A 22,745-nucleotide genomic window follows, 5' to 3' on the forward strand; every position below is an offset into this window, starting at 1 on the left:
TTAAATTGATTAGGTCCTGTAACTATATTTCACGGTCGAAAATAGGTACTTAGTTAAATAAATTTTAAGTCGGTATTATACTTTACAAAATAGGTTTTCAGAATAGGTTTCAATCATTTCTGTATAGTTGCGACTTGCGACTACGGCTGACGGAATTCGTAACCCCGGCGTAGGCGGCTACGAACCAACTGCGAACGGGCGTAGCATTTCGTAGATACTCGTAGGCGATACCATGGGCGATACCACTTTTCTATTTATCTATGTACGTAGGTACATAGATAAATAGAACGTAGGTACGTTTTTATTCTAAAAATTTATAACTGCGCATGTTAAATAGTTTAATAATAATCTTTCTTGTTACTATTGTTTGTTTAATTGTTCCAGTTTATCGAATATTATATATATTATATAAGGCGTAGGAGCTTAAATATTGATTTCTGAAAAGAATCATCAGAATTAAATGTGAGGGAAATTTAATTATCTAAAGGAGATATGGCAAAAAAAGATTTGACCTTCAAACCAATATGGTGGCTAACGCACACGTCAGATTTGGTCGAGTTTTTGAATTTAAGCTATTTATTAATCCCCCCTAAATATTGGCGCAAAAAAAATTCTGACTATAATTAATTTCAGTTCTCCATACATCGCTGAACTAACTCTACTGGGCTATTTTTTTTTATGAAATAAGGGGGCAAACGAGCAAACGGGTCACCTGATGGAAAGCAACTTCCGTCGCCCATGGACACTCGCAGCATCAGAAGAGCTGCATGTGCGTTGCCGGCCTTTTAAGAGGGAATAGGGTAATAGGGGAGGGTAGGGAAGGGAAGGGAATAGGGGAGGGTAGGAAAGGGAATAGGGTAGGGAATTGGGCCTCCGGTTTAGAGACGAATATTAATTACAAAAAAGCCTCATACTTTATCCGTCAAACTCTTCTTCAAACTAGTTGGATGAGACTTTTTTAGCATCAATTTCGAGTGATATTTGGTGGTTTCATTACAATCTTTACATCAAAAGTAAAGACATTTTTTCATTTTTTGAGCCTTACTAATCAAATTAACTATTCACTATTAAAACTATCGATTGAAATTTGACTTTATACCCAGATACCAAGTTGAACTTCCTCGTACGCGAAAACATGTTTAGTGTAGAAAAGTTATTTCATGTATAGATTTAATCTGGTCTTATCGGCGATAACACCTTGTAATCTCCTAATGGAGCCGTGTTAGATGCTTGTACTGATTAGCCAGAAAAAGGAAATTCAGAAAAACAAGACGTACACTTACACTACATGTACCTACTGCTAATCAATAGCGACTATAAGGGCTCCCACACAAAACTGTATATTCGCATTGCATCGCAAAATTCTGCAACAAAACTCATACTAAAAAGTGATGCGATGCGAATTCGCAGTTTTGTGTGAGAGTCCTAAGGTCGAAATATAATATTATTTTGCCCAAAATCTAGGAACTGCTTTTTGCGTAGTCGCTGCTGAAACATTATCCGAAATCTGTCTTGCCAGTAACAGCGCTGAAAATTAGAATTTAGTTGCTCATTTTTAGGGTTCCGTTGTCAACAAGGAACTCTTATAATTTTAGTCTATCCATCCGTCTGTCCGTCTGTCTGTCCGCGGTTTTTCTCAGAGACTATAGGACCTACAAAGCAAACGGTTGTTTCTGGGAATCTGAAAAACTTCACGGGAGTAGAAAAATTGCTGAATTTAAAAAGAAAACTATCACGGCTAAGAAGACTTCAAAAGTTATTGAGTAATAGTCGATTAACTAAAAAAAATGTATTCGGCGAAGTATAAAGGAACTTTTAGTTCAAATTCCTTTGAACGGAACTGAGATGATGTTGTTAGTAGTGTAAAACACGTTACGAATGTATTTGATTATACAAACTACTACGGAACCCTATATTGCGGGTGGCCCGACACGCACTTGGTCGGTTTTTTTTCCTTCAGTACTCCCAACGAAAATAAGATAAAAATTGGAGCTTTGTCGAACGTAAGGTAGACCTTTTGACCGAACCGACCGAAACTCCATAGTTGCTGTGTCGTTTTTATACCTTAATAGGGGTTACAGGGTAAACAGGCAAACTTTCAGCTTTACATATACCAGGGGGGTGAGCCAACGTTTTCGCTTCGTTATAGAATCGCCGATGAAAATGTATGGAATTGACATAAGTGTTCGTTAATATGACGTTGTTGTTCGACTCGTCTTATGTCAATTCCATACATTTTGATCGGCGATTCTATAACGAAGCGAAAACGAAAAAGTTTCGGCTAAATGGCCTGTACTCTTTTAAATTCCCCCATAGGACAGGCCTTGCCTAGTTTGGGGGTTTGGGGGACTGTTAATTGTAAAACCCTTGTACATAAACATTATCCATACTAATATTATAAATGCGAAAGTGTGTCTTTCTGTCTGTCTGTCTGTTACCTCTTCACGCCCAAACCGCTGGACCGATTTTGCTGAAATTTGGCATGGAGATACTTTGAGTCCCGGGAAAAGACGTATGATACTTTTTATCCCGAAAAAATGTACGGTTCTCACGCGATAAACGAGTTTTGGCGCAAAGGAGTTGCGGGCGTCATCTAGTGGTCAATAAACTATTTTCTTTCCTCTTCTTATAAAATGACGAAAGTCTGGTTACTTCTGGCTCTTGGGTTATAGAGGTCTTACAAAAAATTAAATAAATATAACAAGCAAAACTTGCCTGTCATATATTTTTTATTTGTCGGTTTTTCGTGGCGAATAACATCTTGCCCCTACCACCAAATACTTTAATAAGAACTAAATGTATGTCTTTTTTTATTATATAATATAGCTTTTTGAATTTTTGTTGTGGCAAAAGATAAAATAATTCCCTAAAACTGCTAGGAAACTCTAATATTTATTATAAGTATAACAAATTGATATTAAATTGATTAGGTCCTGTAACTATATTTCACTGTCGAAAATAGGTACTTAGTTAAATAAATTTTAAGTCGGTATTATACTTTACAAAATAGGTTTTCAGAATAGGTTTCAATCATTTCTGTATAGTTCCGACTTGCGACTACGGCTGACGGAATTCGTAGCCCCGGCGTAGGCGGCTACGAACCAACTGCGAACGGGCGTAGCATTTCGTAGATAGGCGATACCATGGGCGATACCACTTTTCTATTTATCTATGTACGTAGGTACATAGATAAATAGAACGTAGGTACGTTTTTATTCTAAAAATTTATAACTGCGCATGTTAAATAGTTTAATAATAATCTTTCTTGTTACTATTGTTTGTTTAATTGTTCCAGTTTATCGAATATTTTAAGTCTCATTTAAATGATAAAATCTAAAGAACACCATAATTGAATCATCTTAAACACTACCATCGTCATTCGATTTTCATGATGCATGCTGGTGTTATTTTTAGTACCTAATTAAAACGTCTAATGTAGCCGATTCGTCGATCGTTATCTATTAACTATTAAGCGACAGTTATTAATGTGCGATCGATCAACAAAAATCAGTGCCCACGACTCCGCAATCTTTCTTTATCGGCCGATATAAAGGATTTGGTTTGTACTAGCGCTTGGCTCGTATTGCGATGGTGTTAGGGACTGTTTTTCTGTGATACGATCTCTTTGTTTTGTCAGTTGGCGATTTATTGTCTTAGTTATTCATTTTGAGGTCTATACTTTCATCTACTTTTTTTTTTTTTCATATAATGGCACTTCGGCTATAACCATGGCCAGTGTCGAGTATAATATTATGGCGGGAAAAAATATTCTTTATACAATTTTTTCTATATTATCGTCAGGTCAGTCAGGTCTAAAGTCTAGTCAAAATCTAAGTATGAAGTCAATACAGTCAAGAAGTCAAGTCGGTCGATTCAGTAAAGCGGTAGGACGCTTTACTGAAACTTTTGATGGAGTTTTGGAGGGAACACAAAAGAGCACGTTTCTGGTTATTACATCACTTTCCCACACTTGTGCACGAAAACGAATATTTAATGGTTAATATCCTACCAATATTACACATTAAAAACCCAGATAACACAATTTTAGGAAAATAATATATAAACACAACATCACTCTTTCACATTCTTCCAAAAACTCTTCGTCTACTTTTTAAATGAAGATTAAGGGCCTGTTTCACTATTTCCTGATAAGGGGCCAGATGGGCTATGCACAACTTATTTGACAGATACTCCCTACTCTATCTGTCAAATTGTGGAATGTGGATAGCCTATCAAGCCTACACTTTAGTGTGTAGAAAAAGTGAAAGATAAGTACATCAGTAGTTATGTAGTTCTACTAACAGTAAACAAGTTTTCGGTTCTGACTTGTTGCGAAGTAAATTAACTTTTATTTTTAGAATTTCGTTACGTCACGATCGTCACGTACAAGAAGTGTAAAATATTCTCGGAATCACTTTGACGTATCGATAATGAGAATCGCAGATATGATTGTCCAAATATCTGTGTTTTAATTTGATTTTATTGTAAGCCTGTATGTAAAACCGATGTTTTTAATGTAGATACTATCAACTTGATAATATTACTAATGTAAGTGTTTTGGCGAGTTGCATGTGTGATATGAAAACATTTATCAACAGTTTTTTTCAAATATTTGTTTCAATATTAAATTCATACAAAATATCGTTGGTATAATAGGATTTTAGGTTCTCTTATCATTGACATAAGAAACTATGCTCTTATAGGTAACCTACCCGCCGTGTATGCACTAGTAGGTACCTAGGTAGGTACTAAATACTTTCGTAGCACCGTTAAATCACCATTTTAAATTAGTTAAATCATAGACTGATTAATCATTACCGATCTATCAAGCGGGTTTTCCTTTTAAAACTACTTTACTATTATCTTATTAGATAATTAATTAATGATTAATTACGAGTTTAAACGAATTAAAAGGGATTAGTACGGGTGGTACTTTTTTGGCCTATTGTCTAAGCTAGTGGTTCCTAACCTTTTCAGGGCGGTTACCTCTATGGCCTGTTAGAGAAACTGATTTTACTACACTATTTTTAGGGTTCCGTAGCCAAATGGCAAAAAACGGAACCCTTATAGATTCGTCATGTCTGTTTGTCTGTTTGCCCGTCCGTATATCACAGCCACTTTTCTCCGAAACTATAAGAACCATTCTATTGAAACTTGGTAAGTAGAAATATGGTCTGTGAACTGCATTAAGATTTTGATACAAAAATGGAAAAATTATTAAAAATTTTAGGGGTCCCCATAGGTACAACTGAAACAAAAAAACACCTATCCGTGTGGGGTATCTCTGGATAGGTTTTCAAAAATGATATTGAGGTTTCTAATATCATTTTTTTCTAACCTGAATAGTTTGCGAGAGAGACTCTTCCAAAGTGGTAAAATGTGTGCCCCCCCCCCCCCCTCTAACTTCTAAAGTAATGTCAATAAGTTCATGATAATTCTAAAAAAAATATATATTGTACATTACTATAAAAACTACCAACGAAAATTGGTTTGAACCAGATCTAGCTAGTAGTTTTTTTTATACGACATAAATGTTTAAAACCTAATTAAACTTTGATTAAATCAACTGAAATATAAAAATAAATAAAAAGCCTTTTAATTTCATAAAAATAAACCTTATTGCTGCAGCTGCGGAACCTTTCATGGGCGAGTCCAACTCGCACTTGGCCGGTTTTTCAAAATCGATCTCGTACGAGATCTAGACATGATCCATTGACATAACCCAAACCGAATTACGTAGATCAACAATCTGTTATGAATCAATTTTTCTGCGGTTCGAAAACCGTTTATTAGTTATACAATAAGTAATACTTATTTCCAAGAATGAGATATTCTAAACGCTATAACGTTTCTTTCACAGAAATGATCATATTATGTTTCCTACTTTTGCTCGGTACTACCTGGGCAGAGTTCCTACCGAATGGGTGTCCGTCTAACTTCGGCATCCATTACCTGCTGCCGCACGAGACCGACTGCGGCCTCTTCTACTCATGCAGTAATGGACAGAAGATATTAATGCCATGTGGACCCGGCACACTCTTTGACGTTAATTTACAGGTGAGAATTAGTTTGGACCAACTTGCGAAAAGGAGTTTTTTTTTTTTACATTTTTATCTTTTTACGCATACGTTTTTGTTAAAAACTCCGAAACTATTAACATTTAAGAAATTTAAAAAAAAGATTCTTAAAGATGAGGAAATTTCCATAAAAAATCCCAACTCCCGGAATTCTATCTCTATTATTTATAATTTTAATTTAACGCTGAAAGTAAGCCTCCGCGCGGCATTTTTTGGTAGCGCGCGTGGCTTCAAAATCGAGCACGTCACACTGATTATTTTTTTAAAGGTATTAAATATTAATTTAAACTTTTCAAAAACTTATGGTGTATTCCGAACACTTCAAAGAATTTGCTTCCGTTGGGAATTTAACTTAAATACTACTTTAAGTTAAATTCCGAAGAATCCGGGAGTTAGGATTTTTGTATGGAAATTTCCTCTTCTTTAAGAATCTTTTTTTAAAATTTCTTAAATGTCGGATAGTTTCGGAGTTTTTAACAAAAAACATAATACCTTTTTTTTTGCAACCTAATTTGCTTATAACTTTTGCAATTTTTTGTGTGCTAATACACGCTTCCGATACATTTTTCTAGACGTCTTCCCGAATCTAATGAGCTATCGCACGTATTTTTATGACCCTTATCTCTATATTTTGCCATTCTCAACTTATCGCTTAGACTTTATAGTCTAGTTTCCATACAATAGCCTCGCGGCGGACTATTGGAATTGATTTTGATGATTCTTTCAGTGTTAGATAGCCCATTTATCGAGGAAGGCTATGGGCTGTATTTTATCACGCTAAGACTAATAGAAGCGAAGAAATAGAGGAAAATGTGGAAAAAACGGGGAAAATTATTTGAAAGGGCTAACTTGAACGCGCTAATCTCAGGAACTCTTGGTCCGATTTGAAAAATTCTTTCAGTGTTAGATAGCCCATTTATTGAGGAAGGCTAATTAAGCTATATTTTATCACGCTAAGACTATGTGGAAAGAACGGGGGAAAATATTTGAAAGGGCTTATCTCGTGAACTACTCGACCAATTTTTATGTTATTTGGCACAGATAAGAAGTAGACCACGTGAAGGATCATAGTCTTTCGAGTTTTATCATTTTTTCAGTGGCTATATATTTTATACCCGTGCGACGCCGGGGCGGGTCGCTAGTAATATTATATACAGTGAAATTTTCTATAAAAATAAGCAATCAACATTTTTATAAAGATACTAGCGACCCGCCCCGGCGCCGCACCCGTGTAAATAAGCCACTGAAAAAAATATTAGACTCGATAGCCTATGATCCTTCACGTGGTCTACTTATTATCTGTGGTAAATAACATAAAAATTGCTCCAGTAGTTAGCGAGATAAGCCCTTTCAAATAATTTCCCCTGTTTTTTCCACATTCTCCTATTATTCTTAGCGTGATAAAATATAGCCTATAGCCTTCCTTAATAAAAAGGCTAGCTAACACTGAAAGAATTTCTTAAATCGGATCAGTAGTTCCTGAGATTAGCTCGTTCAAGTTAGCCCTTTAAAATAATTTTCCCCGTTACTTCCACATTTTTCTCTATTTCTTCGCTTCTAAAAAAAGCGACTTTGTTTTATAATAAGTATAAGTATAGACTATAGATATAAAAGTGGTTGATGATTTTTTCAAGTTTGTACAGTACAGTTTTAAGCAAATTGAGCGTGAACGGCGTAAACGCACTTAACAGACTATTTTTAAGATTTACAAACATTACGAGACTAAAGAAAAATTCGAAGAATATACTTATTTTATAAAAAAAAAAAAATTGTAATGTTAGAAACAGAGAATAGCGTATTTAAAAAACATAATATTTACAGGTTTGCAATCATGCGGTCCTAGTGAACTGCGACAGATATTCGACAACGACTACAACAACAACCACCGCAGCACAAACAAAGACAACCGCTGAACCAACGTCAACCGCAGCACCAACGATAACCACACCAACTGCACCACCAGCGGCAACGGCAAACACAGAACCAACGAGAACCACTACCGCAGCACCAACAACAATATCAGTGGATCCAGATTGTCCCCTAGGCGAGCAGGTCTTGAGACCACACGAAACCGAGTGCGGACTCTACTATGAATGCAACGACGGAACGAAAACGCTGCAATATTGCCCAAATGGAAAATATTTTGACGAAATTGTTCAGGTTAGGTGTATTTTCTATCTTGTTGGCTTTATTATGTTTTTTAACAAAATATGAATACAGACTTACATACAAAAATTCTGATACCGCTAGCTACCAAGACAGTTATTTCTTGGCATCATGTTTTTCGGCATATTAATTCCTGGAGACAGAGTCAAGAATCAAGGTGTTAACAAGTCTTTGCTGCAATTGGAATAAAACATCTTATCTCATCAATCAATTAAATTTCAGGGCTGCGATTGGCCTGAAAATGTGAACTGTACAAGTAGTCAAGAGAATAAGGAATCTAGCGAAGACGCTGATTTGCTACCGAACGGATGCCCTGCCGATTTCCACGTGCATAAACTCCTGCCTCACGAATATGACTGCACGAAGTTTTACTATTGCAACTTTGGTGTCAAAGTCGAAAGAGAGTGTAGCGGAGGCACACATTTTAATGCGAAGTTGCAAGTAAGTATATAGGAAGCGTATGCTTAATATGTCAAAATTATTATTATTAAGTACAACAATAATAAAATAAAAAATCCACTATGTAAAAACATTCAACTTGATATGAAATATTGATTTTCGGCAGAAAATAATCATTAAAAAATTTCAGGTATGCGATTGGCCATGGAACGCGGGTTGTGAAAATGGTAGCAATGAAGGCGGCGAAGTAAACACCAGTACAGAAACAGAAGAAATAAGAGAAAGTAATGAGTCTGGTGAAAAATTGGAAAGTGGCGAGGCCGACATACAACTTTTGCCTAACGGGTGTCCGTCTGATTTCAGCATACATAAGCTACTGCCACATGAAAGTGATTGTTCAAAATTCTATTATTGTAATTACGGCGAGAAAGTTGAAAGAGATTGCGGACCTGGTACCTACTTTGACGTGGTATTGCAGGTAATGTAATGCACTTAAAGTAATATGAATAGTATGTCCTTTATAAATACAAAAAATATAAACAGCGTTTATTCCTCTGTTTTAGGTTTGCAATTGGCCTTATGCTGTTAACTGTACACTGGTGGAAACTACAACTCGAAGAGAAGAAACATCTACGCAAGAATCAACGGAAAATATTAGTACGACGGTGGGTGACGGTGCTACCATGGTAACGACAGTCGAGCAACATACAACTGATAATATTAAAACAACAACTACCTATTCCACAACAGATTCAACAAATACAGAGAAAGAAAATGAGTCTACAACAGTGAGCAGTGAAACAACTGACGAAATTACAACAATCAGCAATGATGTAACTACAAGCACAGAAACAACACAATCTTCGAGTACAATAACCGAAATATCTACACCTGATGTAGATACCACCACAGCTAATACGAATGCAGAATTAACAACAGAAGAAGACCTTGCATATTCAAGAACAACTCCAGCGCCTATCGAAAGTACAACAAGAGGCCTTCTGGAATCAACTCACATAGAATATCAAACAACAGATGTATATACAACAAGTGAAACAACAACTGCTAAGAATGATTTGACAACAACTGAAAAAGAAAGTACTGAAACTTTAATAACTACGACTGAATTGCATTCTACTGAAAAGCTGCAAACTACAACAATCTCAACAACAGAAGAAAATGGAACGAAACCGTCATATTACACTACAACGACTGAAGCGACTACATTGCGTACAGATACACCAACAACTAAACACCCTGACACAGAATTCACAACAGAGAATGAACAACCCACTTTCCCAGATATAACTACTGAATTATCAGATACTAATAGGACCACAACGCAAAGTCCTTATACAGCTTCAACAACCGAAATAAAAGAAACAACATACCCAGATATAACGACAGAAGTGCATACATCGGGAACTGATAGTACCACAACGCAAAGTCTTAACACAGATTCAACAACTGAAAGAGAACTAACGACGTCACCAGATATGTCAACTGAAAGTGTAGATAGGAGCACAACGCAAAGTTCTAGCACATATTCAACTACCGAAAGAGATATAACGATGTCTTCTGATATAACAACAGAAAGTATAGATAGGAGCACAACGCAAAGTTCTAACACAGATTCAACGACCGAAAGAGAACTAACAATTTCTCCAGATGTAACAACAGAAAGCATAGATAAGAGCACAACGCAAAGTTCTAATACAGACTCAACGACCGAAAGAGAACAAACAACGTCTCCAGATATGACAACAGAAAGCATAGATAGGAGCACAACGCAAAGTTCTAACACAGATCCAACGACCGAAAGAGAACTAACGACGTCCCCAGATGTAACAACAGAAAGCATAGATAAGACCACAACGCAAAGTCCTAACACTGATTTAACAACTGAAATAGATCAAACAGCATTCCCAGATATAACAACAAACGTGTATACATCGGGCACAGATAGGACTACGACGCAAAGTCCATATACAGATTCAACGACCGAAAGGGAACAAACGACATCTCCAGATGTGACAACAGAAAGCATAGATAGGAGCACAACGCAAAGTTCTAACACAGATTCAATGACCGAAAGTGAACTAACGACGTCTCCAGATGTAACTACAGAAAGCATAGATAGGAGCACAACGCAAAGTTCTAACACAGATCCAACGACCGAAAGAGAACTAGCGACATCCCCAGATGTAACAACAGAAAGCATAGATAGGAGCACAACGCAAAGTTCTGGCACAGATTCAACAACCGAAAGAGAACTAACGATGTCTCCAGATGTAACAACAGAAAGCATAGATAGCACAACGCAAAGTTTTAATACATATCCATCGACCGAAAGAGAACTAACAACATCTCCAGATATGACAACAGAAAGCACAGAAAGGAGCACAACGCAAAGTTCTAACACAGATTCAACGACCGAAAGAGAACTAACGATGTCTCCAGATGTAACAACAGAAAGCATAGATAGCACAACGCAAAGTTTTAATACAGATCCATCGACCGAAAGAGAACTAACAACATCTCCAGATATGACAACAGAAAGCACAGAAAGGAGCACAACGCAAAGTTTTAATACAGATTCAACGACCGAAAGAGAACAAACGACGTCTCCAGATGTGACAACAGAAAGCATAGATAGGAGCACGACGCAAATTTCTAACACAGATTCAACGACCGAAAGAGAACTAACGACGTCTCCAGATGTGACAACAGAAAGCATAGATAGGAGCACAACCCCAAGTTCTAACACAGATCCAACGACCGAAAGAGAACTAACGACGTCCCCAGATGTAACAACAGAAAGCATAGATAAGACCACAACGCAAAGTCCTAACACTGATTTAACAACTGAAATAGATCAAACAGCTTTCCCAGATATAACAACCAAAGTGTATACATCGGGCACAGATAGGACTACGACGCAAAGTCAATACACAGATTCAACGACCGAAAGGGAACAAACGACATCTCCAAATGTGACAACAGAAAGCATAGATAGGAGCACAACGCAAAGTTCTAACACAGATTCAATGACCGAAAGTGAGCTATCGACGTCTCCAGATGTGACCACAGAAAGCATAGATAGGAGCACAACGCAAAGTTCTAACACAGATTCAATGACCGAAAGTGAACTAACGACGTCTCCAGATGTGACAACAGAAAGCATAGATAGGAGCACAACCCAAAGTTCTAACACAGATCCAACGACCGAAAGAGAACTAATGACGTCCCCAGATGTAACAACAGAAAGCATAGATAGGAGCACAACGCAAAGTTCTAACACAGATTCAATGACCGAAAGTGAACTAACGACGTCTCTAGATGTAACTACAGAAAGCATAGATAGGAGCACAACGCAAAGTTCTGACACAGATTCAACAACCGAAAGAGAACAAACGACGTCTCCAGATGTGACAACAGAAAGTATAGATAGCACAACGCAAAGTTTTAACACAGATCCAACGACCGAAAGAGAACTAACGACTTCCCCAGATGTAACAACAGAAAGCATAGATAAGACCACAACGCAAAGTCCTAACACTGATTTAACAACTGAAATAGATGAAACAGCATTCCCAGATATAACAACAAAAGTGTATACATCGGGCACAGATAGGACTACGACGCAAAGTCCATACACAGATTCAACGACCGAAAGGGAACAAACGACATCTCCAAATGTGACAACAGAAAGCATAGATAGGAGCACAACGCAAAGTTCTAACACAGATTCAATGACCGAAAGTGAGCTAACGACGTCTCCAGATGTGACCACAGAAAGCATAGATAGGAGCACAACGCAAAGTTCTAACACAGATTCAACGACCGAAAGAGAACTACCAACGTCTCCAGATGTAACAACAGAAAGCATAGATAGGACCACAACGCAAAGTTCTAACACAGATTCAACGCCCGAAAGTGAACTAACGACGTATCCAGATGTAACAACAGAAAGCATAGATAGGAGCACAACGCAAAGTTCTAACACAGATTCAATGACCGAAAGTGAACTAACGACGTCTCTAGATGTAACTACAGAAAGCATAGATAGGAGCACAACGCAAAGTTCTGACACAGATTCAACAACCGAAAGAGAACAAACGACGTCTCCAGATGTGACAACAGAAAGTATAGATAGCACAACGCAAAGTTTTAACACAGATCCAACGACCGAAAGAGAACTAACGACTTCCCCAGATGTAACAACAGAAAGCATAGATAAGACCACAACGCAAAGTCCTAACACTGATTTAACAACTGAAATAGATGAAACAGCATTCCCAGATATAACAACAAAAGTGTATACATCGGGCACAGATAGGACTACGACGCAAAGTCCATACACAGATTCAACGACCGAAAGGGAACAAACGACATCTCCAGATGTGACAACAGAAAGCATAGATAGGAGCACAACGCAAAGTTCTAACATAGATTCAATGACCGAAAGTGAACTAACGACGTCTCCAGATGTAACTACAGAAAGCATAGATAGGAGCACAACGCAAAGTTCTAACACAGATCCAACCACCGAAAGAGAACTAGCGACGTCCCCAGATGTAACAACAGAAAGCATAGATAGGAGCACAACGCAAAGTTCTGACACAGATTCAACGACCGAAAGAGAACTAACGATGTCTCCAGATGTAACAACAACAAGCATAGATAGCACAACGCAAAGTTTTAATACAGATCCATCGACCGAAAGAGAACTAACGACTTCCCCAGATGTAACAACAGAAAGCATAGATAAGACCACAACGCAAAGTCCTAACACTGATTTAACAACTGAAATAGATGAAACAGCATTCCCAGATATAACAACAAAAGTGTATACATCGGGCACAGATAGGACTACGACGCAAAGTCCATACACAGATTCAACGACCGAAAGGGAACAAACGACATCTCCAGATGTGACAACAGAAAGCATAGATAGGAGCACAACGCAAAGTTCTAACACAGATTCAATGACCCAAAGTGAACTAACAACGTCTCCAGATGTAACAACAGAAAGCATAGATAGGAGCACAACGCAAAGTTCTGACACAGATTCAACGACCGAAAGAGAACTAACGATGTCTCCAGATGTAACAACAACAAGCATAGATAGCACAACGCAAAGTTTTAATACAGATCCATCGACCGAAAGAGAACTAACAACATCTCCAGATATGACAACAGAAAGCACAGAAAGGAGCACAACGCAAAGTTCTAACACAGATTCAACGACCGAAAGAGAACAAACGACGTCTCCAGATGTGACAACAGAAAGTATAGATAGGAGCACAACGCAAAGTTCCAACACCTATTCAACTACCGAAAGAGAACTAACAACCTCTCCAGATGTAACAACAGAAAGCATAGATAAGAGCACAACGCAAAGTTCTAATACAGACTCAACGACCGAAAGAGAACAAACGACGTCTCCAGATGTGACAACAGAAAGCATAGATAGGAGCACAACGCAAAGTTCTAACACAGATCCAACGACCGAAAGAGAACTAACGACGTCCCCAGATGTAACAACAGAAAGCATAGAAAAGACCACAACGCAAAGTCCTAACACTGATTTAACAACTGAAATAGATGAAACAGCATTCCCAGATATAACAACAAAAGTGTATACATCGGGCACAGATAGGACTACGACGCAAAGTCCATACACAGATTCAACGACCGAAAGGGAACAAACGATATCTCCAGATGTGACAACAGAAAGCATAGATAGGAGCACAACGCAAAGTTCTAACACAGATTCAATGACCGAAAGTGAACTAACGACGTCTCCAAATGTAACTACAGAAAGCATAGATAGGAGCACAACGCAAAGTTCTAACACAGATCCAACGACCGAAAGAGAACTAGCGACGTCCCCAGATGTAACAACAGAAAGCATAGATAGGAGCACAACGCAAAGTTCTGGCACAGATTCAACAACCGAAAGAGAACAAACGACGTCTCCAGATGTGACCACAGAAAGCATAGATAGGAGCACAGCGCAAAGTTCTAACACCGATTCAACTACCGAAAGAGAACTAATAACCTCTCCAGATGTAACAACAGAAAGCATAGATAGGAGCACAACGCAAAGTTCTAACACAGATTCAATGACCGAAAGTGAACTTACGACGTCTCCAGATGTAACTACAGAAAGTATAGATAGGAGCACAACGCAAAGTTCTAATACCTTTTCAACTACCGAAAGAGAACTAACAACCTCTCCAGATGTAACAACAGAAAGCATAGATACGAGCACAACGCATAGTTCTAACACAGATTCGATGACCGAAAGTGAACTAACGACATCTCCAGATGTAACTACAGAAAGCATAGATAGGAGCACAACGCACAGTTCTAACACAGATTCAACGACTGAAAGAGAACAAACGACGTCTCCAGATGTAACTACAGAAAGCATAGATAGGAGCACAACGCAAAGTTCTAACACAGATTCAATGACCGAAAAAGAACTAACGATGTCTCCAGATAAAACAACAGAAAGCATAGATAGCACAACGCAAAGTTTTAATACAGATCCAACAACCGAAAGAGAACTAACATCTCCAGATATGGCAACAGAAAGCACAGAAAGGACAGAAAGGAGCACAACGCAAAGTTCTAACACAGATTCAGTGACCGAAAGTGAACTAACGACGTCTCCAGATGTAACTACAGAAAGCATAGATAGGACCACAACGCATAGTCCTTACACAGATTCAACAACCGCAAAAGAACAGACTACGGCCCCAGATATAACAACAGTAGTGTATACAACGGGCTCAGATAGGACCACGACGCAAAGTCCTCACACAGTTGTTACAACCGAAAGGGAACAAACAACATCCCAAGGTATAACGACACAAGTGTATACATCGGGAACAGATAAGACCACAATGGAAAGTCCTAGTACAGATTCAATCACCGATATAGAATGGGGTACAGACAAGACCACAACGCAAAGTCCTTACACAGATTCAACAGCCAAACAAGAACAAACTACATCTCCAGATGTAACAACACAAGTGTATACATCAGGCACAGATAGGACCACAACACATAGTCCTAGCACTGAAATAGAACAAACAACATACCCAGATATAACGACTGAAGTGTATACATCAGGAACAGATAAGACCACAACCCAAAGTCCTAGCACAGATTCAACTACCGAAATAGAATGGGGTACCGAGAAGACCACAACGCAAAGTCCTTACACAGATTCAACAGCCGAACAAGAACAAACTACACCCCCAGATGTAACAACACAGGTGTATACATCAGGCACAGATAGGACCACAACGCATAGTAGTCCTAGCACTGAAATAGAACAAACAACATCCCCAGACATAACGACTGAAGTGTATCCATGTGGAACAGATAAGACCACAACGAAAAGTCCTAGCACAGATTCAACAACCGAAATAGAATGGGATGCAGAAAAGACCACATCGCGAAGTCCTGACACAGATTCAACGACCGAAAGAGAACTAACAACGTCTCCAGATGAAACAACAGAAAGCATAGATAGGACCACAACGCAAAGTCCTAACACTTATTCAACAACTGAAATAGATCAAACAGCATTCCCAGATATAAAAACAGAAGTGTATACAACGGGCTCAGATAGAACCACGATGCAAAGTCCACACACAGTTCCAACAACCGAAAGGGAACAAACAACATCTCAAGGTATAACGACAGAATTGTATACATCGGGGACAGATAAGACCACAATGCAAAGTTCTAGCACAGATTCAACCACCGAAATAGAATGGGATTCAGAGAAGACCACAACGCGAAGTACTTACACAGATTCAACAGCCGAACCAGAACAAACTACATCCCCAGGTGTAACAACACAAGTGTATACATCAGGCACAGATAGGACCACAACACATAGTCCTAGCACTGAAATAGAACAAACAGCATCCCCAGATATAACGACTGAAGTGTATACATGGGGAACAGATAAGACTACAACGCAAAGTCCTAGCACAGATTCCACAACCGAAATAGAATGGGATACACAAAAGACTACAACGCGAAGTCCTGACACAGACGCAACGACCGAAAAAGAAGAAACTACAGCCTCAGATACAACAACAGATGCGTATACAACGGCTACAGATAGGACCACTACGAAAAATCCTTACACAGATTCAACAACCGAAAGCGAGCAAACAACATCCCAAGATACAACCACAGAAGTGTGTACATCGGGAACAGATGAGATCACAACCGAAATAGAATGGGGTACAGAAAAAACCACAATAGGAAGTCCTAACATAGATTTAACGACCAAAAAAGAACAAACAACAGCTGTAGATATAACAACAGACGTGTACACATCGGGCACTGATAGGACCACAACGAAAATTCCCGACACTGATCATACAACCGAAATAGAACAAACAACATCTCCAGATATAACCGAAGTATACAGTACAAAAAGTGATACAGACTCAACGTTTACAGAGACTATGATAACAGACGGATATAGCCGTACAACTCAATCAGATTATACTACTCATAGATATTCTGAAACTACTGCGGCTGACAAGGATTCAACATCCACAGGCTACACAGATTCTCCTAGCACCGAAGAGTGCTCAAGCGATAAGACAAATTGTTACACTGATCCTGGTAGCACAAGTTCAACAAATTCTGCTTTAACAACTGATTCTAAAACAACATTTTTAACTACCGAAAACGGAGATATTTTATCAACGGAGATAACATCCACAACGTTAAGAGGAACTACGCTTATAGCAACGGATATGACAAACGGCCCAGATTGTACAACTGATTTAGATGAGAAACCTTCGTCGACCTCAACTCCTGAAATTACAACGCCAGCTATATGCTCTCCGGATGATTTTGGAAATATACCTCATCCAGAGCTATGTGATTCCTATTACATGTGTCTTGGTGGTATAGCAATTCAACTGTATTGTCCTACCGGTGAAGAATTTGATCCATATTCAGGGGTAAGAAATAAAATTAAAATATTAATGTTTACGCAAGTAAATATACTTACCAAAATATTCAATAATTGAGAATTTAGGAGTAAATATTTATTGAATGATGCGAGTAGATTAGGTCAGGTTAGTATGTAAAAGACTAAAAATATTTATTTTTTATTTTTAGCAATGCACGGAAATATCTGACAATGGTTGTTTCGCCAATATTCATCAAACAACTTATTCTACAACTACTGTTGGTGAGACTGAAGAGACAACAAGTGAAAAAATGGAAACAAACAGCACACCAGAAAACAATTATGATAAAACTGATTCAACAGTCACAATTATGACTCAACCAACAACTTTACAGGAAACAACACAAGATCATACTACAAGTGATTATCTATCAACTTCCGATTTTGATATAACGCAGACGACAGAAAAAGTATTTACCACTACATATGCAGCAACAACAACACAATCTCATGAAAAGTCAACAATAACGACTGCCAATACCGAGTCTAGCACTGATGTCCATAGTACAGCATCACCGATAGATGCATCAACGGTTACTGCTGAAACAACTACACCATCTGTATGTCCACCACGATTCTTTGGAAATATAGCAAATCCAGATACATGCAATTCCTATTATATGTGTCTTGATGGTGTGGCAATTCATTTATACTGTCCTATCGAGGAGGAATTTAGTCCAGATACGGGGGTAAGATTTTTTACTTGTCTAATATGTATTAAGCGTTTTATAACATTAATCATAATTATTTCTTCTTTTTTTTGTTTCAGCAATGTGAAGTGATTTCAGAAAATGGTTGCTATGCTTCTAGATACTCCACAACGCCGTTAAGTACAGAGACTGACAACATGGTCTCTACTCAAACAACAGTAGACGATGAAGGAGGCAAAAATACTGACTTACCAGAATCATCGACAAGCTATTATCACACAACAGAAAATTTAAGCCCAACAGAAACCACAACTGGTGAAACGAGCTCAAAAGTTACCACTGAATCAAATGTTACTGACGATAGCACTATAGAAATGACTTCAGAATCGTCGAGTACGATTACTTCCCACGGCCCTACAACTGATGGAAACATAACAATAACAACGGTAAATGTTGATATAACCAACACTACAATGACCACGAACAGACCTTCAGAATCTACAACAGTGTCTTCTAATACAGATATAACCACCGATAATAATATAGTAACAACAGAGAAACACCCGACAGACCAAATACATACAACTACTACATCAATAACTGATATACCCACAAAATTCACAACAATATCTTCCGAAACAGATGTTACAACTGATAAGAACACAATCACCACGGACATTTATACAACGGCCGAAGATACGACGAAAGTAAGTACATCTGGAACTAATGTTCCTTCTGAATATACGTCATTACCTACTGAAGTAGATATTTCCACTGATAAAAACGGGGTAACTACGGATGTAATAACCACCGACGAAGTTGATGCGACAACATTAGTGCCGGATACTTCAACTAAGTTACCAACTGTATCTACTGAAACAGATGTCACAACTAATAAAAACATAATGACAACGAACGTCTTCACTACTAACAAGGTAGATAACAATGAAGTTACGACAACAGAAACATATATACCTACAACATTACCAACTATGTCTAATGTGACAAGTGACAGAAACACTATAACGACGGACACTCTTTCAACTGGTGAAGTAGATATTACAAAAATTACTACAGCAGGCACTACGGAGGAAACGACCGAAGTATACAGTACAACAACGTCGGATAAAGTGACAACCGATAATAATATTATATTAACGACGGAAAGTCTCACGACTGATGACACTTATACGTCTAAAACAACGGAAAGGGCTACGGAATATCCATCACCTGACGTAACAAAAGGGATCACGACAGAAGGAGAAAACCTGACATCAGATGTTATATCTGAAGTAGCAACTTCCACTTTGAAAAGCACACCTGCATACGATAACACCGATCCTATCGTAACTACGTTACCTACTGAGGTAACCACATTAAGTAATAGTGAAGGGACAACCCACATCTCTATTGAAACAACTACTCCTTCAATTTGTCCGTCAGATTTCTTTGGGAATATTCCTCACCCAGAAGATTGCGATGCATACTATAAATGTTTAGGTGGTGAAGCTTTTCCTCTTCATTGTCCACCTGGCGAAGAGTTTGATCTAAATACTAAGGTATTTTTATTTCATTTTTACAATATTAAAATTTATTACCTTTCCATCATATATACTAAATTAAAATATACTTGTTTTAAAGGAATGCGAGATTATTTCGGATAACGGCTGCTTTGCTACAAGAGATCCTACAACGCATTTATCGACAGACTCAGGAACAGAAAGTACACCTTACCCAACCACGTCAGAGTATACTAGTTCACAAACTTCAACTGATGATGACCAAGGCGAATCTAGCGAATCACTTCAGACCACACCACCATCTCTTTGCCCAACACAAAAAGCAGATATAACATTGACATCAACTGAAGCGACAACCCAGGTATCTACCGAAACAACGACGCCTTCAATTTGTCCGTCAGATTTCTTTGGGAATATTCCTCACCCAGAAGATTGCACTGCATACTATAAATGTTTAGGCGGTCAAGCCTTTCCTCTTCATTGCCCACCTGGCGAAGAGTTTGATCTGAACACTAAGGTAAAAGATTTATTTTATTTACAATATTTTTTTAAGAAACTTAAAATGGTGCTTCTCAATCGTATTTATAAAATTATCTTATATAAGTATGATATAATTTAGAGGTATTACATTTAAGGAATGCGAGATTATTTCTGACAACGGTTGCTTCGCTACTAGAGATTCTTCGACACATTTATCGACAGACCCAGAGGAAGAGAATACAACTTATAGCCCAACTACACTGGAAACTAGCTCTCAAACTTTACCTGATGAAAACCAGAGTAAAACTAGTCATATAACTCCTACGGAAGTAACGTCTGAAGCTTTAAAAGAAGTGACAACCGATAGTAATGTAAATACAACGGAAGTTCCTACGACAGACGAAGTAGATACGACATCATCATCTACTGAGACTGGGGAGGTCCAAATTACAACAGAAAATTCGAAAAATACTTTAAATTATGAAAATACTGAAAAAGTTTTCTCTACAACAGCCACAGATCAAACGACAGTTGATAGTGAAACAACTACAGTTGGAACGACAACTCAACCATCTATTGAAACTACTGTACCATCACTCTGTCCATTAGACTTCTTTGGAAATATAGCTCATCCAGAAAGATGTGATGCATACTACATGTGCCTCGGTGGAAATCCTTTCGAGCTGTATTGTCCACCAGGCGAAGAATTTTCACCAAGTGTTGGGGTAAGAATATATTAATTTTATTACGCGTAAGTTACTTCACGTGATTACGAATAGTTTTTGACACAAAATTCTAAGCATATTCTTATTTGTTAAATCAGTTCCATTATTTCTTGTTTTTCTTATAAAATTAAAAAATAATATTGTGTTATAATTATTCCTTTAAATAAAGGGATTTACATTTTTTTCTTATCTACAGAATTGCGAAGCAATATCTGAAAATGGATGCTCTGCAAGAATTGCCGAAATCAGTACCAAGTTGAACACAGAGAACAAAGACTTAGTGTCATCAACAGATAACCCCTATACTCAAGAAGTGGTAGCTGAAGTCGAGACTACTTCAGAAGTCGATCAAAGTACAACCACAATGATGCCCGCCGAAACCACAACGGAGCTAATCTGTCCAGCTGACTTCTTCGGGAACGTTGCTCATCCCCAAGCCTGTGATACTTACTATATGTGTCTAGGCGGAGTGCCCTTGGTCCTATACTGTCCGCCCGGTGAAGAATTTGATGCAAATATTGGGGTAAGATTTCCTATAATTCTTTAGTTCTTAGATTCTCTTTGTGCGCCCTATTTGTAATAACTAAGCCATAGTTCTTATGAACATCATATTATATTATTGTATCTCACGAACCACAAATATTTAATAACTTTGCATTATTACAAACAGTTGATTAAACAAGATGGATAAAAATGTATAAACGTTTATTTGTAACCTTTTTCAGGGATGTGCACTAATCACAGAAGGTGGTTGCAGTTCCAAAAAGTCTAACGCGCAACATAGGGAAACCAGACAAACCGAAAAGGTTAATTCAGAAATTATTAAACTTCAAGATGGTTCCGCACAAAAGATTGAAGAATCGCAATGTCAGCATAAATCTGTTGAACTTCATCCTGAAAAATGCGACGTTTTCTTCATCTGCTTGGGAGGATCTCTGAAAGAATTCTACTGTCCTACAGGATATGAATTTGATCCTGTTATTAAGGTAATTTTGATGATATCTAATATCTAATATTAATAATTCTGTTGTTTCTTAAACTTTCATAATTTTTGTACTTTTGTAAAATGTAAACTTATTTAACTCTTTGTTCCAGGAATGTGTTCATATTTCGCAAAATGGCTGTACTGCAACAAAAAGTGGGTAAAGTAGACATGGTTGTGTTTGGTTATGCTCCGGGGTCAAGCGGTACAAGCTATTAACAAATCTTAATTCACGCAGAAATCAGCTACACTTAAAAATACTTACTAAATTTATTACTAAATACGAAAACTTTTATTGTAGTTAACATAATAACTTTTCACTACCTGGACCATCAATTGTTGTAAAATGTTCATTGAGGTGTATTATATTTTTAGGGGCAGAGTAGGAGAATTGGGACCTTTGCAGCGACATCGGACATCGACTTATTATGAAGGATATTGAATAAGAAAAAATTACCAGTGAAGTAGTTGTGTTAGATAAACAGTTTATAAGTGCGGTTTTTAACTCTAAATTTATGAATGGAGGAAAATGTTTGTCTCCTAGTTACAATAATTCTTATTTGTAAATTTCCATTTTCTTATTAACAATATTCATATTTGTACAAAGCAACATACTTACAGAAAACAGAAAAAAATTAAAAAAAAATCTGACATGATCATGAAAAATGTATATATTATATCCTTCATAATACCTACTTAATATTTTAAAAATAATAAATTCAGTATT

General features: G+C 37.6%; 1 protein-coding gene across 1 annotated transcript in view; it reads left to right on the forward strand.

Moving 5' to 3' along the window:
* The window catches only part of LOC121739307 (serine-rich adhesin for platelets-like), a 32,908-nt gene extending 10,274 nt beyond the window's left edge, over positions 1-22,634 (forward strand). The window contains exons 2-14 of the mRNA XM_042131691.1: positions 5,861-6,057; positions 7,899-8,237; positions 8,466-8,684; positions 8,833-9,120; positions 9,206-17,650; positions 17,811-18,350; positions 18,431-19,870; positions 19,953-20,348; positions 20,467-21,036; positions 21,233-21,559; positions 21,762-22,022; positions 22,132-22,174; positions 22,394-22,634. Coding sequence (XP_041987625.1) covers positions 5,863-6,057; positions 7,899-8,237; positions 8,466-8,684; positions 8,833-9,120; positions 9,206-17,650; positions 17,811-18,350; positions 18,431-19,870; positions 19,953-20,348; positions 20,467-21,036; positions 21,233-21,559; positions 21,762-22,022; positions 22,132-22,174; positions 22,394-22,404 — 13,074 coding nt within the window. The 5' untranslated portion in view covers positions 5,861-5,862 and the 3' untranslated portion in view covers positions 22,405-22,634. The remainder of the gene's footprint in view (positions 1-5,860; positions 6,058-7,898; positions 8,238-8,465; positions 8,685-8,832; positions 9,121-9,205; positions 17,651-17,810; positions 18,351-18,430; positions 19,871-19,952; positions 20,349-20,466; positions 21,037-21,232; positions 21,560-21,761; positions 22,023-22,131; positions 22,175-22,393) is intronic.
* The last annotated feature ends 111 nt before the right edge of the window (positions 22,635-22,745 follow it).

This window comes from Aricia agestis, chromosome 2 (genome assembly GCF_905147365.1).
Source record: "Aricia agestis chromosome 2, ilAriAges1.1, whole genome shotgun sequence".
Taxonomy (NCBI): domain Eukaryota; kingdom Metazoa; phylum Arthropoda; class Insecta; order Lepidoptera; family Lycaenidae; genus Aricia; species Aricia agestis.